The sequence below is a fragment of the Equus asinus genome, chromosome 9, assembly GCF_041296235.1.
Source record: "Equus asinus isolate D_3611 breed Donkey chromosome 9, EquAss-T2T_v2, whole genome shotgun sequence".
NCBI classification, from domain to species: domain Eukaryota; kingdom Metazoa; phylum Chordata; class Mammalia; order Perissodactyla; family Equidae; genus Equus; species Equus asinus.
The window spans coordinates 24,333,028-24,352,474 of record NC_091798.1 but is presented as its reverse complement, the minus strand read 5'-3'; the positions used below and the strand labels follow the sequence as shown (position 1 = coordinate 24,352,474).

The 19,447-nt window shown below is 45.6% G+C and overlaps 1 protein-coding gene across 9 annotated transcripts in view; it reads left to right on the top strand.

The window, feature by feature from the left end:
* Positions 1-19,447, top strand: part of CYFIP2 (cytoplasmic FMR1 interacting protein 2) — a 125,969-nt gene that overhangs the window by 42,689 nt on the left and 63,833 nt on the right. For 5 of the 9 annotated variants that reach the window (XM_070517151.1, XM_070517149.1, XM_070517150.1 and 2 more), the window contains 9 exons: positions 877-996; positions 1,522-1,647; positions 8,918-9,084; positions 9,846-9,993; positions 12,221-12,295; positions 13,228-13,381; positions 14,358-14,514; positions 15,070-15,166; positions 17,998-18,074. In XM_070517151.1, coding sequence (XP_070373252.1) covers positions 877-996; positions 1,522-1,647; positions 8,918-9,084; positions 9,846-9,993; positions 12,221-12,295; positions 13,228-13,381; positions 14,358-14,514; positions 15,070-15,166; positions 17,998-18,074 — 1,121 coding nt within the window. The remainder of the gene's footprint in view (positions 1-876; positions 997-1,521; positions 1,648-8,917; positions 9,085-9,845; positions 9,994-12,220; positions 12,296-13,227; positions 13,382-14,357; positions 14,515-15,069; positions 15,167-17,997; positions 18,075-19,447) is intronic. The other 4 variants (XM_070517153.1, XM_070517154.1, XM_070517152.1 and 1 more) reach the window with 1 other exon arrangement.

Below are 19,447 nucleotides of genomic sequence, written 5' to 3'. Positions count from 1 at the left end.
AGTGAAATCATCAGTAAAAAGTACAAAATGTGGAAAATGTGGCACTAAATAGACCACAAAAAGGACACTTGTTTACAGTTCAGAGCTGAAACAAGAAATCAGCATTGCCTTGTTCAGCCTCAGCTGGGAACGTGACCCAGATTTTTTGCAGCTCTGTGCACGTCTGCACATGACCGAGAAAGTGCTGTGAGTGGTGATGTTGAGGGTATGAATAAATTTTAGTGGAGTAGGCAGATTCACAAATACGGAATCCACAAATAGTGAGGACTGGCTCTCTATGTATGTGTGTACATATATACATGTGTGTTCGTGCATATGCACATGCACACATACGTATTATATTTCACTGTGGAATATTACACATTGAAATAGATGTTTGTCTTCACCAGTGCTTTTCAATCAGTGAGTCATGTCTAGTTAGTGAGTTGTCAAATCAGTTTAGTGGTTTGTGATTAGCATTGTTGTACGAAGTAAAATAGAAAATCAGAGGAAATCCCATGTATTAAGAGTAAAATTGCTTCTGGAAAAATGTTTCATGTCTATATTTAATATCTCTGGGTAGGTAGATGTTCCTGAGTCACTGTATAAAATTTACTTCCTACTATAAATTGCAGTCGGAAAATATGGAGAGCTGCTGCTCTGCGATATCCTGGGGTGGCTGTGAGTGGGGCTCTGGCATCACGCCACCTCACTTTGCACCCTCAACCATTGACAAGCCACGTGGCCTTCAGGAAGGCACCCGTCTGAGCCTCAGTTCACCTGTCAAGGGGGTGTAGCAATAGCACCTGCCTCGTAGTGCTCTTGGGAGAATCAGTGGAATAATGGATGAAAGTGCCAGGCACATAGACAGTGAGGGTGACAGCCGATGTTCCCCAGGTGGTGACAGGCTCCGGGCTGGACAGCCAGAAGTCGGACGAGGAGTACCGCGAGCTCTTCGACCTGGCCCTGCGGGGCCTGCAGCTTTTATCCAAGTGGAGCGCCCACGTCATGGAGGTGGTAGGTGTCCCGGACTGAGGGCCTCCCACCCCCTCCCGCCCCGGACTCACCTCTGTTCACTTGGAATCTGTCTGCCTCTGCCTTTCCCAGGACTTTTTTTTAACAGCTGTATTAAGATATGATTCACATACCATACTATTCATCCATTTAAAATGTCGATTTGTTGGTTTTTGGTATATCCACAGAGGTGTGCAAGCATAGTCAAATTTAGAACATTTTCATCACCTCTAAGAGAAACCCCGTATGATCCTCTCCCACTCCCTATCCCCCTAGCCCTAAGCAATTTACTTCCTGTCCCTATAGGTTTCCCTATTTGGATGTTTCCTGTAAGTAAATCATGGAATATATGATCTTTCGTGTCTGGTTTCTTTCACTTCGCATGTGTTCAAGGTCCATCTGTGTTGTAGTACCAATCAGGGCTTCATTCCCTGTTATGGCTGAATAATATTCCACTCATGAGCACACCACATTTTGTGCATCTGTTCATCTGCTGATGGGCATTTGGGTTGTTTCCACTCTCCCCAGTACTCCTGGAAGCTGGTTCACCCCACCGACAAGTTCTGCAACAAGGACTGCCCTGGCACGGCGGAGGAGTACGAGCGAGCCACGCGCTACAACTACACCAGCGAGGAGAAGTTTGCCTTCGTCGAGGTGGGTGCTGACTCCCTGGGTCTCCTCCGCCCCCAGAGGCGGCTGCTTACTGTTGGTTGTGGTGGTTCCAGGAGTGGTTGAGCCAGACGGCAGCCTTGGTCCTCCTCGCGTGTGTGGACTGCCCTGTCCACCGTCCTCCCGTCGAATTCGTCTCTGTCAAAAGTTACTAGTCAGAAATGATTAGAAACTCATTCTGTTCTTAAAAATCCGAGGGAAAGGGGTCATTCCGTTAGAAAAATGAGCAAAAGGAAACCGACTGAAGAAGCAGAGAAAAACAAAAGGCTAAAGAGATAAGAAAAGTGTGCAAAGTGCTGAGTGCTCAAAGAACTACGGATAAAACCTAAAAGGAGAGGTGGTGTTTACCAGGCAGGATGGTAAAGATTTAGAAGGTCGGTGGTGCTTTTGGCTGGTTGAAGTGTGGGAAATAGCCCTTCTCAGATACTTTGGGTGGCCAGTCTGCATTTTACAGGCTTTCTGTGAGGGCAATCTGATCATATGTATTCTATTTTTTTTATCGTGCATTCCCTTTGACTCAGAAGTTCTTCTGGGAATATATCCTAGGAAAATAAGCCAACTGTACCGAGATGTATGTACAGGGATATTTATCACAGTGTTGTTTATATGTTTTCACCAAAATGTGTGAAACAACTGACATGTTCTTTAATATGGCACCAGGTAAAATAAATCCCAGTACAGCTATGTCATTCATTGATGCTCTGCAGCCTCTGAAATGGATGTAGCTACATGGAAAGACATGCACAGTATATTGTTAAGTTAAAAAAAACAGGTTAAAGAAGAGCATGTAGGGGGCTGGCCCCGTGGCCGAGTGGTTAAATTTCTGCGCACTCTGCTTCCATGGCCCAGGTTCAGAGGTTTAGATCCTGGGTGCAGACCTGCTCCACTCATCAGCCATGCTGTGGAGGCATCCCACATACAAAATAGAGAGAAATTGGCACGAATGTTATCTCAGCTAATCTTCCTCAAAAAAAAAAAGAGGAAGATTGGCAACAGATGTTAGGGTGAATCTTCCTCACCAAAAAATAAAATGAAATAAAAAAATAAAGAACAGCATGTAAAGTGATCCCGTTTACACTGAAATTAATATACTTTTACATATTTGCTCAAATCTGAAGAACTTAAGTATTTATTTTCATTTTTACCAACCCATTAACGGGAGTAATTTCTAGAGAGAAGACTCTTAACTTCCTGCTTTATAACCTTCTCATTTGTTTTTTTGTTTGTTCAATTTCAAAAAGATATTTCTATTTGGGGGAAAAAATTCCTTCACACTAGGTTGTGAGTGACAGCTACCTCTTTCATGACCATCTGAAGCCTAGAAGTCAGAGACCTGCATCCTACCCTGGGCCCTAAAGTCACCTCATCTCTCTCAGCCTCAGCTTCCTTCTCTGTAAAATGGAGCTGATAATCTCTACCCACTTTCATCCCAGAGTTATTGTTGAGAATCAAGCAATAATTGTCAGAGATAATGATGCAGATGAGCTGTGAAAGCTGTGAAGGGTCAGACACATGTAATGGGTTAGAGATGTTCTTTAGCAGATCTCCAAGCTGCACTTTAAAGGACTGAGGCTCAGGGGTGTAATTCAGGCAGGAGACAATTTGTAATCATACTTGGCATCGCACTGCGTGGTCCAGTGACCTGGCATTTCCATTGCTGATAGTCATCCAGGAAGACAGTATCCCCATCGTCATCACTAGGAGAGAAAATCCTTCCCAAACCTATTTAAAGTGACACTTACAGTCAGAGGGGACATGCAACTTGGTAAAAGTGTGTACGCTGTTCTTTCCTTAATAAAAGGGATACATATGCACAGGAAGTAATTTAGAAAAGACTCCTCCCAACCCCCTGCTACCCTCACCTTCCCACAGCCTCATAAAATCATCTGAAGACAACCACCAGTAACATTTTGCTGCATTTTATTCTAGTCCTTACTTTACTGTACTTTGAGAGGTTTTATAATTTTTATTTTGTTAGTAAAATATGCAAAAAAAATTTAAGAAAAGTAGTTCTACGTGGCATTTAACAACAATAAAACAAGGCAAGAGTAATAACCTGTGCCACCACACTCCTCCCTGAATCCCAAAATAAGAAACGTCTTTCACCTCATTAAGCTATTTCTTCTGGTTTTTATCTCACTATTTCTAAGTGACAGGCTTAGGAGGCCGTTTCTTGGTTTTTCTATTTATGGCATTTTCTGTTGATTTCCTACTGTGGGAGATAACAATTCAGCTCTCTCATCTCCACCTCCCAGCACACCCGGTTCCCATTTCCCATCTTCCCAAAGTGGGAATTTAGTTTATTGGTTTAATTAATTTTTGCTTAAATTAATAACTACTCTATATTATTATAATCAAGAAACTGTGGTTCATCACTGAGTCACATGGTCTAATGTCAGCGCATTTCTCATACAACTTTGGTTTTTCTTAGAATTTACAATGCCTTATTTTTTGTTTATTTAGTTTTCTATGAACCTATCAAAAAGGAAACCTCAAACATAGCAACAAAATGTGAAGTTTCTTACAAAATAGTCAATCACAATCATTATTTTATGAATCCTATTATTTTTTCTTGAAGCCCTTGCTGCTGAAGCCCATTTTTCTTCTTTCCAATCCCAGCTGGTTTGTCTCTAGACCTGCTGCCGGGCCACAGCTCTGAGATGTGTCCTCATCCTTGTCCTGGGGATTCCCTTTCTCTCTCTGTTGATCCCAGGGCTGCGTCTTTCTTTATGTTGGTGGAGGAAATCCTCCAAGAGCTGTCTCAGGAAGGAATTATGGGAGAGAAAGTTTTTGAGATCTTGAATGTCTGAAAATGTTTCACTTCTACCCTCACTTATAGTTTGACTAGGTATAGAATTCTAAATTATAAAGTGTTTTTTTCAGAATTTTGAAGATTTTCTTCCATTGTCTTCTAGTTTTCAGTGTTGTTGAAAAGCTAGATTCTGTTCTAATCCCTGATTCCCTGTTATTTTTTCCTCTATAGAATTTTTTTAATAATAGCATTATTGAGATATAATTCACAGACCATAAAATCCACCCTTTTGGGGCCGGCCCCATGGCCAAGTCGTAAAGTTCGCCCACTCTGCTTCGGCGGCCCAGGGTTTCGCTGGTTTGGCTCCTGGGCACGGACATGGCACCACTCATCAGGCCGCGGTGAGGTGGCATCCCACATGCCACAGCTAGAAGGACCCACAACTAAAATATACAACTATGTTCTGGGGGAATTTGAGGAGAAAAAAGCAGGGAAAAAAAAAAGAAGATTGGCAACAGTTGTTACCTCAAGTGCCAATCTTTAAAAAAAAAATCCACCCTTTTGAGTATACAATTTGGTCATTTTTAATATATTCAGAGTTGTAAAACCATTACCACTGTCTAGTTTTATGACATTTTTATCACCCCCAAAAGAAACCCATACCTCCCTTTCCCCATCCCTCCGGCCTCTGGCAACCACTAGGCTACTTTCTGTCACCATAGATTTGCATATTCTGGAGATTTCATATAAATGGAATGGTATAATATGTGATCCTTTGTGACTGACTTCTTTCACTTGGCATGATGTTTTCAGAGTTCATCCATGTTGTAGCATATTTATCAGTACTCCATTCCTTTATGGTGGAATCTTCCTCCATTGTATGGCTGTATCACATTTGTTTGTATATTCATAAACTGATGAACATTTGGGTTCTTTCAGCTTTTTTGGCTGTTATGAATAATGCTGATATGTACACTCATGTACAAGTTTTTGTGTAGAAATATGTGTTCAATTCTCTTGGTTATATACCTAGGAGTGGAATTTCTGGGTCATGCAGCAACTGTATGTTTAAAAATTTGAGGACCTGCCGATTTTTTCCCGAAGCAGCTGCACCATTTTACAGTTCCACCCCCAGTGTGTGAGGGTTGTGATTTCTTCACCCTCACCATCATTTGTTATTGTCTTTTTAACTTTCGCCATCTTGGTGGATGTGAAGCGGTTTCTCCTTGTGGTTTTGATTTGTGTGTTCCTAGTAGCTAATGATATTGAGCATCTTTTTATGTACTTATTGGCCATCTGCATATCTTCTTTGGAGAAACATCTATTCAAATTCCTTGCCCATTTTTTCACTTGGGTTGTTTGTCTGTATATCTGTCTGTGTGCCAGTACCACACCATTTTGATTACTGTAGCTTTGTAGTAAGTTTTGAAATCGGGAAATGTGAGTCCTCCAACTTTATTCTTTTTCCTCTCTAGAATTTTATCATCTCATCTCTTTATCCTTGTGTTTCTGAAGTTTCACTGTGAGACATTATGATGAGGGCCTTTTGCGTCATTGTTTTAGATACTAAATAGGCCATTTCAATGTGGAATACGTGTTCTTTAGGTCTGGGAAATTTCCTTGTATTTTAATTTTGATAATTTCCTCCTCTCTATTTTTCTCTTGTGTCTTTCTGGGTTTTCTGTTTGTCAGATGTTGGGCACCCAGGCTTTAGTGTCTAATTTTCTTATCTTTCCTCTCTTATCGTACGTCACTTATTTTTGTTCTGCTTTGTGAGATATTCTGTTAAATTCAACTTTAACTCTATAGTATTTATTTTGCCTATCGTATTTTTAATGTCTAAAAGCTCCATCTTGTTCTCTGAATGTTCCTTTTTTATAGCACCCTGCTCTTGTATCATGAATGTGATATCTCCATGAGGATATTATAGTTTTTTGGAATCAGGTTTATTGAGGTATAATTTATCTTCAATAAACTGCATCTGTTTAAAGTGTATGGTTCAAAGAGTTTTGATAGTTGTATACTCTCCTGTGAAACCATAAACACCATATATGACATTTCCGTTTTCCTACAGACTTTTTGTGCCATTTGCAGTCTATCCTTCCCTCCATCCTTTGCCCCAGACAATCACTGTTTTTGTCATCCTAGATTTGTTTGCATTTTCTAGAATTTTATATGAGATGAGTCATACAGTATGTATTTTTTGTGTTTGGCTTCTTTTACTCAGCATAATTTGAGTGTCATCCACCTTGTTTTGAACGTCAATAGTTTGTTCCTTTTTATTGCTGAGTATAACTCCATCATGTGGATATACTACAATTAGTTAATCCACTCAATTGTTGATGAACATTGGGCCATTTCCAGTTTTTGGCCAATATGAATAAAGTTACTTTAAATATTTGAGTATAAGTCTTGGTGTGCACATAGGTTTTTATTTCTCTTGGAATGGTCATATAGTAGGTGTATGTTTAACTTATTGAGAAACTGCCAAACAGTTTTTCAAAGTGGGTGTACCATTTTATATTCCCACCAATTATATTTAAGAGTTCTGCTGCTGCATACCCTCACGGTCCTTGATATTGTCAATCTTATTAGTTTTAACCATTCTAATGGGTGTTTAGTGAAATCTCATTGAGATTTCAATTTGCATTCCCTGAAGACTAATGATATTGAGCATCTTTTCGTGTGCTTATTGGCCACTCATATATCTTCCTTTGTGAAGTGTTTGTTGAAATCTTTTGCCCACTCTTTAAATTGGGTTTCTGTCTTCTTATTGAATTGTGAAAATTCTTTATATATTCTAGATACAAGTCCTTAGTCATGTGTATGTTCCAAATATTTTTTCTAATTGGTGACCTTGCCTTTTCATTTTCTTAGGGATGCCTTTTAAAGAGCAATTGTTTTTAATTTTGATAAAGTCCAACTTATGTTATTTTATGGTTTGTAGTTTTTGTGTTCTAGCTAAGAACCTGCTTAGTCCAAATTTGCGAAGGTTTTCCGTTAGGTCTAACAGATCTGTACACTCTTCTGTGTTTGGATTTATTCTGAAACATCTTTATTAATTAGTCCTTCCTTTGTCCCAATATTTCCTTTTTACATCACTAGCCAGGAGCCCAGATTCTTTTATGGCCTAAAGTTCTTTTAAAGCGTCTTTGCTGTAACTTCTCTACAATAAAGGTTTTCTTCAGCAAAACTGTTACACTGTTGGTTCCAGTGAAAATCCTCACCTCCTGAACTCTGTTCTCACCATTTCCCCTACCTCAGATGTTCTTTTTCTTCCTTTAAGGTTTAGAGGAAGAAAAAGGCTTAGCATCAAAGCTCATTCATTCATTCCTTTTCAACAAAATTTTCTTGACGGCCCACCATGGGCCCAGGCCCTGGGGATGGGGCGTGCACAGCGCAGCCAGGCCAGGACGTGCACAGTGTGACCAGGGCATGCACAGTGTGGCCGGGATGTGCACAGCACAGCCAGGCCTTGCCCCTGCAATACTTACAGTCTGGTGCAGAAGGAGGAAGTGAAACATGTCACGATGGGTATGATAAGTAAGGCAGTTGTCAGGAGGCTGATTTGGCACATTTTCCTCTCTGAATTCCGAACCAATCTAGAAGTTAGCACTTGAGGCTGATGAGGGGGTCAAAGGATCAAGTTTGTTGCTGGTAAAGCTAGACAGGAGAATGTGGCTTGCACCCAAGGCCACACCAGACTTTCTATTCCTCCCTTATCCCATTAGACTTTCCCACTGGGAAACAGGCAAAACAGCTGCATAAATATGTGCCTCCCTTCCTCGGTTGGGGAGGGGCTGATTACTGCAAGAGCAGGCTGGAACCCAGAGGAGAGGGCACACACCCTGCAGGCAGGCAGATCCCAAGAGAGAGCGCCAAGGTCGGGCTGTACTCATCACAGACCCCCGTCTCCCCACCTCTGCAGACGGATAAGTGAGTTAAGGGGCCAGGGAGGAGGCAAAGAGAAGGACGGAGGCTTCCCCACAAGACTTCTACAGAAATCCTACTTTATGGACTCAAGTAGCAACTGGCCAAATTATTTTGAAAGCAAAGATTGTAAAAATTCTTTCAAAAATGTTATGGTAAAAAAAAGCTGCATTTGATATGGTCTCTGGGTGCGTGGTAGGTGGAGAGCCCTCCAGAAGTCAGAGTGATACTCAAAACATGGTCCATGGACTGGCTGCCACTTGCCACAGTCAGCAACAAGATAGGGTGCTGGTGCCGGGATGAAAATCAGCCGTGTCCTGAGGCACTCTGTTCAGTTCAGCTGACATCGTTGCTTTGGAGGAGGGCTTTCTTGATGAAGGAAGCAGTGCATTGATTTCCATCTGGCACATGTTTCTTGCCTGAACTTAGCCATGAACCAGCCCTTTGGGTAGCGCTGGCTGGCCTCATGCTTCTGGACGTCCCACCCAGAACCCTCCCTGCAGCGTGGTGAAGGGTACTAGACAGACAGCTGTGCTGAGGCTGTAGGTCTGACCTTGATCTGTGCCTGGCCAGGTGATCGCCATGATCAAAGGCCTGCAGGTGCTCATGGGCAGGATGGAGAGTGTCTTCAACCAGGCCATCAGGAACACCATCTACGCGGCTCTGCAGGACTTTGCCCAGGTGACCCTGCGCGAGCCCCTGAGGCAGGCAGTGCGGAAGAAGAAGAATGTCCTCATCAGGTGGGTCTTGGATGGCCTTTATCAGGGGTGCATCAAAAATCAGGGTGCTAGGTAAAGGCCACAGAGGAAGTCCCTGGCACAGCCAGCTTTCCTGGAAGCCTCTGAACACACACAGACCCTTCCAGCAACTTCCAGCAAGTTCTAGGAGACCTTTTCAGGAGATGGGACATTTGGGATGAATTAAGCTTCAGTCTCTGGGTTTGAAGCCCCTATCCATCATCCATCAGCTATGTGAACTTAGTCAAGTTACCCTCTCTGAAGCTCAGTTCCCCTCATTTGTAAAATGTGGATGAGAATGGTAGCTACTTCATAAGCTGTTGGGATGATGAAATGGGATAATCTCTGTGTAGACCCAAGCACACAGCAGCATGGAGTAAGTATGTAACAAATATGAGCTGTTAATAAAACTTGAAATATACAGAGATCTGATTTGACTAATGAGACTCTCCTATAACCAAGAAGAAAACTAGCCAGCCTGCCTCGCTCAAGTTTCCTCCCACTTCGCGGGCTCAGAGCTGTGTTCTCAGGCAGCCACTGGGTGTCAGAATTACCCAGGGCACTTGTGAAAGGCAGGTGTCTGGACCGCACCTTAAATCTGTTAAACCAGCGTCTCTTGGGTGGGGCCCAGGAAGGAGCATGTTTCCCAAGCACCCCAGGAATTCTAAGGCACATGGTCCTGGGACCCATGGCCTCTAGAAACAGGCTGGGAATGCTTCCTTCCTATGGTGAAACCTGGCCTGTCTCCGTTCCTCCTTCTCCAGTGTCCTGCAGGCAATTCGGAAAACCATCTGTGACTGGGAGGGGGGCCGAGAGCCCCCCAATGACCCGTGCTTGAGAGGAGAGAAGGATCCCAAAGGTGGCTTTGACATCAAGGTGCCCCGGCGTGCTGTGGGGCCCTCCAGCACACAGGTAAGTGGCTCCAGGCACAGGCCGGCTCAGTTGACTCAGCGGCCGGCCAGGCCATGGTAGGTCATCCTGGCTGGGCCGTGGGGCTGTAGGGCTGGGGGTCCTCAGGCAGGAGGGGCAGGGTCAAGCAGCTGCTCTAGTCTTACTCTGCCATCTTATTTTTGTATTGGGGGGTGGACTGCTGGCTTAAGATTCAGGAGACCTGGATTCTAGTCCTAGATACCTGTGTGACCTTGGGCATGTTACACAGTCTCTTTGTGCCTCAGTTATCTAATCTGGCAAATGGGGGTAATATTAGGACTGGCTATCTCCTAGCCTGGCAAATTACAGGTTCCAAAGCGTAGGAAAAGTTTAAAGTGGAATCTATATGCATCTATCGTGTCCCTCTTTAATGAACCTTGGCCCCTTCCCCTGCAGTGATATCCTAGCTTGGGAATTCACAAGTCTTGCCTCTGACCTGCTGTGTGATCTTGGGCAAGTGCCTTGACCTCTCTGAGCTCTCATTATCTCTTCTCCATAAAATGAAAACTTTGGATGAGATCATGTTACTGACAAAACACCCCTTTTATTATTCTGTATAGCCCCCCCAAAAGCACAAGGTTCAAAGGCCCTTGATCCCTTAGAGAAAGTGGAGAATCACAGATATTCAGAGTTGCCAACTGGAGCTTCTGAACAGCAAGAGGTTGCCTGTGGCTTATCCAAAGCAGTGATAAAATTACAGGAAAACAAAGTACAGAATCTGGGCATCTTAGTTAGACCATTGCCACCTGCTTAAGGATAAATACCTTCTGGTAGGCTTTTTGAGGTATTGGGGAAAAGTGTATCCACCTATTGCAGCTTTTAAAGGTCTTGCAGGCCTCAGAAGCTCCAGGCTGGGAGCTGTCTCTTCCAATGACCTCTAAGCCTTTCTCAGCTCTGAAATCCTGAGTCCATGAGTCTCTGAGATGAGCCATCTGAGGCCCACCCCCGACCCCCCTCCCTGTGTGTGTGTCTGTGTCTGGGCAGGGGGTGGGCAGGAGGGACAGGGGCGAGATGGGGTCTCAGCAGCCTCATTGTAACTTCTCTTGGCTTCACAGCCCGAGGGCCAGTTGCACTAATCTGGCCTGCTGGTTGTGGGACATCCCGAGGAAGCTTCTACAAACGGTTCTGAAGACCTTCCCCGGGGGGCTGAGCAGGGCTTTCCGGTGTTTCTGTAAGTGCTGAGACCTGAGAGAGGAAGAGACAGACAAGGCAAAGAGCAGCTGGAAAGAAGGAGGATAGGGAGGGGGACGCACAGGAAGAGAGAATGACAGAGAGAGAGGAGAGGAGAGGAAGGAGCGTTTACGCAAATGAGAGGGGAGCGTGACCCCCGCTTAATCCCGGCCCCCATCACCACCGCGTGGTGTCAGGTGACACAGACCTGCCTTGAATAGACTCCTAGACGGTCAGAGCTGGAAGAGCCCTTAGAAACAAACTAGTCCCAGTCCCTCCCCCTATTTTACAGATGGGGAAACTGAGGTCCAGAGAGGGGAAGTGACTTGGCCAAGCCACAAGGTGAGTCACAGGTGGAGGTGAGACGAGAACCAGGTCTCCTGACTCCCCCCCAGGCTCTGTGAGAGCCTTCGGCACACAGTAGACATGGGCATCTAGCACAGCCGGCATGTTGACTGTTCTGGTGAATTAAATGCTCTGTTCCACAAAAGTAGGTGAGAAAAGAGCTCCCCCATTATGGACGAAACACATTTTCAAATAGGTAGAATTTGATACAAATCAGTCAACACCCGCACGGCTTGGACTTGAAGAATCCTTTCTTTGAGGAATCCAAAGGCAATCACTAGAACAGTGCTTCTCGATTCTTAGGGACAACCAGCCACGCCCATCCATGGGGTTGCAGAGGGTGGCCTGTCGAATAAACCAGCAGCCACAGTAGGTCTTTTACCTTGAATGGAAGTGCGGTGGGAGGGGCGAGGCGCCAGTGCTTCCTGTGGCCGCACTGCCCAGCCCGGTGCCAGGTGCGTGGTGGGTAAGGTCCTAGAGGAGATCCGAGGCAGCGAGGATGGACGTGGTGGCAGAGGGAGGTTGGAGCATCTCAGAGGTGGTCGGCAAGTGGCCCCTAGCAGTCGCCGCGGCTTTCCCACCGTATACAATACCTCTCGCTTTTCTCTCTCTCTCTCTCTCTCTCCTCTCTCTCCCTCTTCCCTGTCTCTCCTGCCCTCCCATTCCCTCCTCCTCTCTCCTATCTATGTCTTAGGCCTGCCAGTGGTCCCCGCGGGCTTTGTTTCACCCCACTGGTGGCACACAGGGCCGAAGAGGCTGCCGATCCCTGGTATAACACCGCCTGGCTGGGTTGGTTTGGGTGCACTTCTCCAGGAGGCAGCAGGAATGGACTAGCCTGGCTCCTCAAGGCCCCTTCCAGCCCTAAGATTCAAAGACAAATGATGTGGAAAGATCTAGATTAGCACTTGCGCCCTTTGCACTTAAGGCCCTCTGTAAGCAGGAGTTAATTGTCTAGTAGGCCTCCTGTGTAAGTACCAATCTCACCCGCTTTCCACCCAGGATTTCAGCAGGCTGTGCCTTGCAGCTGGCGCCACCAGAGGGCGCCATCCCTCAGTAATGGATTCGAAATGCTGAGGGTCAGAAACTTGAGGTGGTTGGGGGGGCTCGTTCTGATCATACCCCATTTCACACTTCCTCAGAATATTAGAGCTGAAAGGGACTTGTTTGAGAAAGCATCTGGTACAATCCTCTCATGTTAGCAGATAAGAAAACTGAGGCCCAGAGTGGGGCTTTGTTGCCCAAGGTCACACAGCAAGTCAGCAGCAGTGCCTGACCTTGAAACCCCAGTGTTTTGACTCTCAGTCCAGTGCTCCACTCATGGAGCCACTGTGGCTGTCCAGTAAGATGGGGAGTGACTCCAGAGTGACGTGGAATGAGGTTTTTCTCTGATGCCCACGCCCTTGGCCGAGCAGCGCAGGCAGGAACCTGGGCCTTGAACTAGCTGATATTACCAGGTCCACCTACCCAAGGATGCTCCTGGGCCTGGGGAGAATTTCCTTCCTGGGCTGGCCAGTCTTCCTCTTGAAGGTTTACATGTTCCAAAGTCACTTCTCCAACCCTAAACTGATGCTTCTTTAAGACAATGTTTTTTAAGAGCAGATATTTGCAGAAAAAAAGAAAACTATAAATACAACACAAAGCAGCCCCTCCCCAGGACGGAGGTCCAGCCCCTGACCTTCCCATCTTACTTTCTCTTTCAAGTTGTACATGGTGCGGACCATGCTTGAGTCGCTCATCGCGGACAAAAGTGGCTCCAAGAAGACCCTGAGGAGCAGCCTGGACGGACCCATCGTCCTCGCCATAGAGGACTTCCACAAGCAGTCGTTCTTCTTCACGCACCTGCTCAACATCAGTGGTGAGCCGCCGTGTCTGGGCAGTGGGGAGAGCACGGGGGTCCCAGGGCCCAGTGCGACTAGGGCTGGCCGGCCAGAAGTTGCAAAGAGATGTGATCATGGACCCAAAGGGCCACATTTTGCCACCAGGGAAAAAGTACACACTTTCCAGTGGACTCTGGGAGCTCGGAAAGGCCAGGCTCAGTCCAGCTATTCTGACTTAGCAGGGAATATCTGTCTGGTAATTTGTCATGAGGTCCTTAGTAGAGCGAGATGAAAACCAGTAATACACATGCAGACACAACCAGCACTGGGTCAGTCTTTGCTTCTAAGCAGCAGCTCTGAGCCAATCCGTGCTTGTTACTCCTAGCAAAGGAGGCTCCCAGGCTGTACCCTGACCCTGTGTCCTCCACTCCTCCTCTCCGCTGAGAGGATGCATGCCAAGGTGGGGCAGGGCAGGCTGGAGGGAGAGCAGCATCCAGGGAGTGGTATTGAAAAGAAGATCTCAGACAGTCCCAATGTCTCCGTGGAGCACAGCCTTAGAAGGGCCTCCGAGACCTCTGAGCAGTAAGGGATCCAGAATTCCACATACAAGGGGTCAAGGAGCTGCAGTCCAGTTAAAAGCTGGCACCCGGGGACCTGTCTTGACACTACGTTTGTATAAAGCACACTTTTACTCTTAGATTGTGTGTTTTCAGGATGGCTTTGTTGGGAGATGATGGAAATTGTACAGGCATCTAAAGCTCTAAAACATCACTGCCCCCTTCGCCCACACGGTGCCGCTGTCTCTGAAGCTTAACGAATGCTGTCGTCTAAACAGACGTTAAGCTGGCCTTCCAGTACCAGAGAGCAGGATCTACTGATCAAGTCGTGTTTATGGGTGCCTGCTGTGTGCCTGGCACAGCGATAAGAAGAACAATAAAAGTTAATAAAAACAATAATGAAGATCTTTTGGTGCTTCCTATGTGTAACCCAAGGCTCTTTCCATCATTCTTCCAGAAGCCCTGCAGCAGTGTTGCGACCTCTCCCAGCTCTGGTTCCGAGAATTCTTCCTGGAGTTAACCATGGGTCGGCGAATCCAGTTTCCCATTGAGATGTCCATGCCCTGGATTCTAACAGACCATATCCTGGAAACCAAAGAACCTTCCATGATGGAGTAAGAGGCAGGATTGGGCCAGCAACGAGGTTCCCAGGATGCAGGTGGAGAGTGGTTTGCCAGCAAGCTCTGTTCGTCCCAGAATTTTCCAGATGAGGCAGTGTGCCCCATCAGGGAGAGAGCTCAGGGCCAAGATCAGGTCACACCAGACCTGACTCAGCCTTACAGACAGGTTCAGAAGTCTACCAGCCCAACTGCCCTTTTTCTATACTTTTCTGTCTCTTAATAGCTGTGCTTGGAAAATGATTGTCTCTGGGGATCAGGAAGCTAGTATCCTCAATTACCACCCGATTTCTTCTAGTCCAGAGTAAGTTTTCAGGCCTTGGATTTATTAGCATCATGGACTTTCGATTTCTGTGGGCAGGCTGTAAAGTAAGTCCTTCCTAATGACTAATGGAGGCTGGAAGCATCGTAGAGAGCTGAAAGGTTCTCTTTTTCCAACTCTGCACTTGTTCATCTTTCCCCCAACCCTTTCTATTTCCCGAGCAAGTATAAATCTGCCTTCTGTAAGAGAGATCATTCGTAAGCTGCTGGCCATTGTTCTTCCCTCCCCAGGTACGTCCTGTACCCTTTGGATCTGTACAACGACAGTGCCTACTATGCTCTGACCAAGTTCAAAAAGCAGTTCCTGTACGATGAGATCGAAGCCGAGGCAAGTGGAGAGCTTGTCCTTTTGTTCCCGTGATCTTGTTCCGAGAGTCTGGACTTTTCACATCTTTAGCTGTTGGCACAAAGTGGGATTGTCTTCGTCCGTTTGGGCTGCTCTCATAAAATGTCACAGAATGAGTTGCTTATAAACAACAGAATTTTATTTCTCACAGTTCTGGAGGCTGGAAATCTGAGATCAGGGTGCCGGTATGGTTGGGTGAGGGCCCTCTTCTGGTTGCAGGCTTCTCATTGTGTCCTCACATGGCAGAAGGGGGTGAGGGAGCTCTCTGAGGTCTCCACCTTCGTGACCTAATCACCTCCCAAAGGCCCCACCTCTTTACCCTCACCTTTAAGGGGACACAAACATCCAGACCACAGCATGGGGCATCAATGACTTGTTCTGGAGAGTGATTTTTGTAAACACTGTGATCATGAAAAAGGATCTAGATTGGGATGATGGTCTTTCTTTTTCAAATATATTAAGGGATGGCAAATCATAGGACCATGTGGGTAAAATTAATTTTTCTAATGGATTTTTTATGGTTCAGTTACTTGGCTAATAACAGCAAAGTAATACTGCCTATCAACTATTACATATTTATCATTCACCAGTCACAGTGCTAAGCACTATATAGAGACACCTTTTAAATAATGTTTATAACAATTTAAAGAAGTATGGGCTACTATCTGTTTTACAGATAATAAATTTGAGACTTAAAGTGGGCAAGTGTCATTACCACAAGGTCACACAGCTTACAGAGTCACGTTCTGCTGGTAGGACTGAAGCAGCCATCCTCTCACCTATTAATCTACTTAATAGTCACTCAACAGCTTTATTTTTGTAATGGTCAGGATAAGCTGGGTTATGGTGCAGTCACAGACAACCCAAAATTCTTAATAGCTTGAAACAAAAGATTCATTTCTCCCTTGTGGGTTGGCTGGGGTCTCTGTTCCATGTGGCCTTCGATCTGGGACCCATCTGGAACATGCAATAGTTGCCATGGCAAGGAGAAGCGTTAGGATGAATCACTGTCTGGTACTTAAAGCTTCCGCCTGGAAGTGAAACATGTCACCGGTCTAAGCAAGTCACGTGGCTGTGCCTCCCTTCAAAGAGGAGCAAGGGAGTGTGGTCCTACTACGCGCAAGGACCAGAAGCACTCGTGACTACCGAAATGTCTCCATTTTGTCTTCTAGAAATTGGAATGATAGTCTCTGCTCTTCTTAACTGCATGAGGTTGTATATAAACACAGAGTAAGACCCGTTAGGTAAAACTGTCATACAAAACATAAGGCATTTTTATTTATAAAGGAAAGACATGAATGTTTTGGGATAAGCATGACCACCAAATTAGGTTGAAAGTTTGTATATTTCAAAGGAAAGCTAGTGTAGATGCTGCTTTTTTCCTAAACCCTCTGATTTCTACAGGAGTTGAAAACCTTGATGGACCCCAATGCAAACTTGTCTCCTGAGCACTACGCAAACTTGGAAGCGAGATTCCAGGAGACAGGCTAATTGGTTGCATCTTTGCTTTGACAAGTCCATTTTCTGACAAGATTTTAGCTGGTCATGTTCTCCAGTAGGTTGAAAACAAGAAATCTAGTGTATCATCTGTCAAAGTGAGATTTTTAAAATAAAAGAAAGCACACAGCTAGGCCCTGAGTAACATTGGGGAGCATGGAGCAAAAGTACAACTTGAGACCCCCAGCTGGTGGCCTGCCCCTTTCTCTTGCCATTCCCCAACTCCCCTCTGCACCATGAAGGGCCTAGTGTGCATGTGTGTGGAGACCCAAGCTTTGTCTACACCCCTGCCCACAAACAGCGGCCCCCAGGCCAACCTGGGGGCAAGGGCACACAGACCTGCAGTACAGTCCACCATGAGGGGTGAACCCAGGGAGAAGAACACACGAGGCCTGGAAGGACCTTCAGCCATTTGGGCAAACATTCTCAAAGCTGGTTCTAGAAGGGGAGTGTAGGTTATGAGTGAGCATCGCTACCTGGACCCTGCAGGTTCTTACCTGGAGGGGACCCCTGAAGTTTAAAGTCCAGGGAAGAGGCCTTGGTTACCTGCATGTGAGGACAGCACTGCACACAGCACTGTGCTTTTATGTTCAGAATAACAGTCTGGGGTGTAACATAAAAGATATGAAAGCTCTTTGAATAAAAACTTCACCTTATGGAGCTGCAAATGTGGTGAGAAAAGAACCAAGATTAATTACCTAAATGCGAATGTTTCCTTTGGAGTTACGCCCTGCTGAGGCCACAGCCCCGTCTTTAAAGTCTGGCCCTCGCCCATTTCCTGCTCTTGCCATCGCTGCAGGGTTTGGCTTTGATTCTCTGTTTCTGATGTGAACTTTCTTCTCACCTGAACATCACAATCTGACACCCAAATGGCAAGATGGTGGCTTGTTCCTTCAAAACCAAAGATTAAATTTCTAATGACCATCAACTTCTTCTTTTGCAAAGCAAAGTAAAATGAAAAGAAAAGACCAGAAAGTCTATCAGGAGAGATGTGGGGAGGCTGATGTGAGTCATTACAGGGTACGAAGATTATCTGTTGGCTTCCCCCTGGGCAGGCACCTTGTAACAGTGAGGAGGGGACCACTGGGGAGGGCCGTTCCTGAGTAGCTTTTTGAATTTTATCTTATCTATGTCTAACTGAGGACCTCGAGAGCAAGGACTAGACTTCCCAAACTTACTTGGCCACAGAAGCTTCTTTTTTTCCTTTACGTCTTGCCCTACAACACGCTCTGGGCAATCCTGCCTTCTTCAGTTGCCTAAGTTTCTGTGATAAGCTAGACAGACGTTCTTGACGTTTCCTGCCTCCTCTTCTCCAGGTGAACCTGTGCTTTGATCAGTTTGTCTACAAGCTGGCGGACCAGATCTTCGCTTACTACAAAGCCATGGCTGGCAGGTATGAGAGCCCAGAGCTATGAGCCGCAAACTTTCCTAAGATCGCCACCTGGAAGACAAGGTTTTCTGTTGCAAAACCTCCCTTCTTCTTTAGCACCTAAGGAAATCTGAGCAATTCCATGGGCCTGGAGTGGGTGCTAGAATATATGAGAAAGGAAAATAAGCAGCTATGGTGCTGGACTTCATGGAGCCTGCAGCCTAGATGGGAAGAGAGACGTCAATAAAAACTACTGAATGGGGGCCGGCCCCGTGGCCGAGGAGTTGGGTTTGCCTGCTCTGCTTTGGTGGCCCAGGGTTTCCCCGGTTCAAGTCCTAGGTGCGGACGTGGCGCTGCTCGTCAGGCCATGCCAGGGCGGCGTCCCACGTGCCGCAGCTGGAAGGACCCACAACTAAAAAAAATACACAACTATGTACCGGGAGGATTTGGGAGAAAAAGGAAAAATAAAATCTTAAAAAAAAAAAGTACTGAATGCACAGTGACCAGGGAGGTGACATGCTCCTGAAGAAGGAAAAGTTCATGTGAATATGGGGATATATGATAGTTAAACCTGAACCAGTCTTTGGGGTGAGGAACAGAAAAGTATCCTGAGAAAGTAGCAGTTGAGTTCATATCTGAAGTCGACAGGAGTTAAGTAAAACTAGGTGAAGGGTGGGACAGGAAACAGCAGGCAAAAGGAACTACTTGTGCAAAGTTCCTGTGGCCGAAGTATAATAACAGTAGCATGCCTACCTCGTAGGGCTGTGGAGAGGATTAACGTGAGTTAGTACATGTACACAGACACAGGAGGGGGCGGGCTGCATGGTGAAGCTGGAGAGGAGGGCAGGGCCCAGATCTTGCAGGCCTGGTCGGCACTTACCCTGGGCGGAATGGAACACCACGGAAAGATTTCAGAAGGCAGCAGGGACACAATTTGATTTTTATTTTTAAAAGTTTTTCTTTTGAAAACGTAAAAATGTGGGGAATAGATTGGAGGTGAGCAGGAGTGGTTTGTGAAGGCCAGATAGGAGGCCGGTGAGGAAGTCTGGCTAAGAAATGTGTCAAGTTTTAGATCTCGTTGGTATTGCTGATATGTATTGATTTAGACCCCTGTGAATTTCTGGGTTTTAAGAACCTTTAACAGGAAGAAAAACCTCAAAATATATATATATAGGTGTTTCCCCTCTTATTGGAAATCCACATGTACAAACCAATAATTTCAAGGATAGTTACTTACCTTAATAAATTATTTTTCCTTCTGCAGAAAGGATTTGCATCATTTTGCTTTCAACAGCTAGAGAGGCTCTGACATAGTTCAGGCAGGAGTCCACGTGCGGAATGCGCAAGTTTCTGTTATCACAGAAATGTGTATTAAATGAGGTGAATGGCTCTTAATG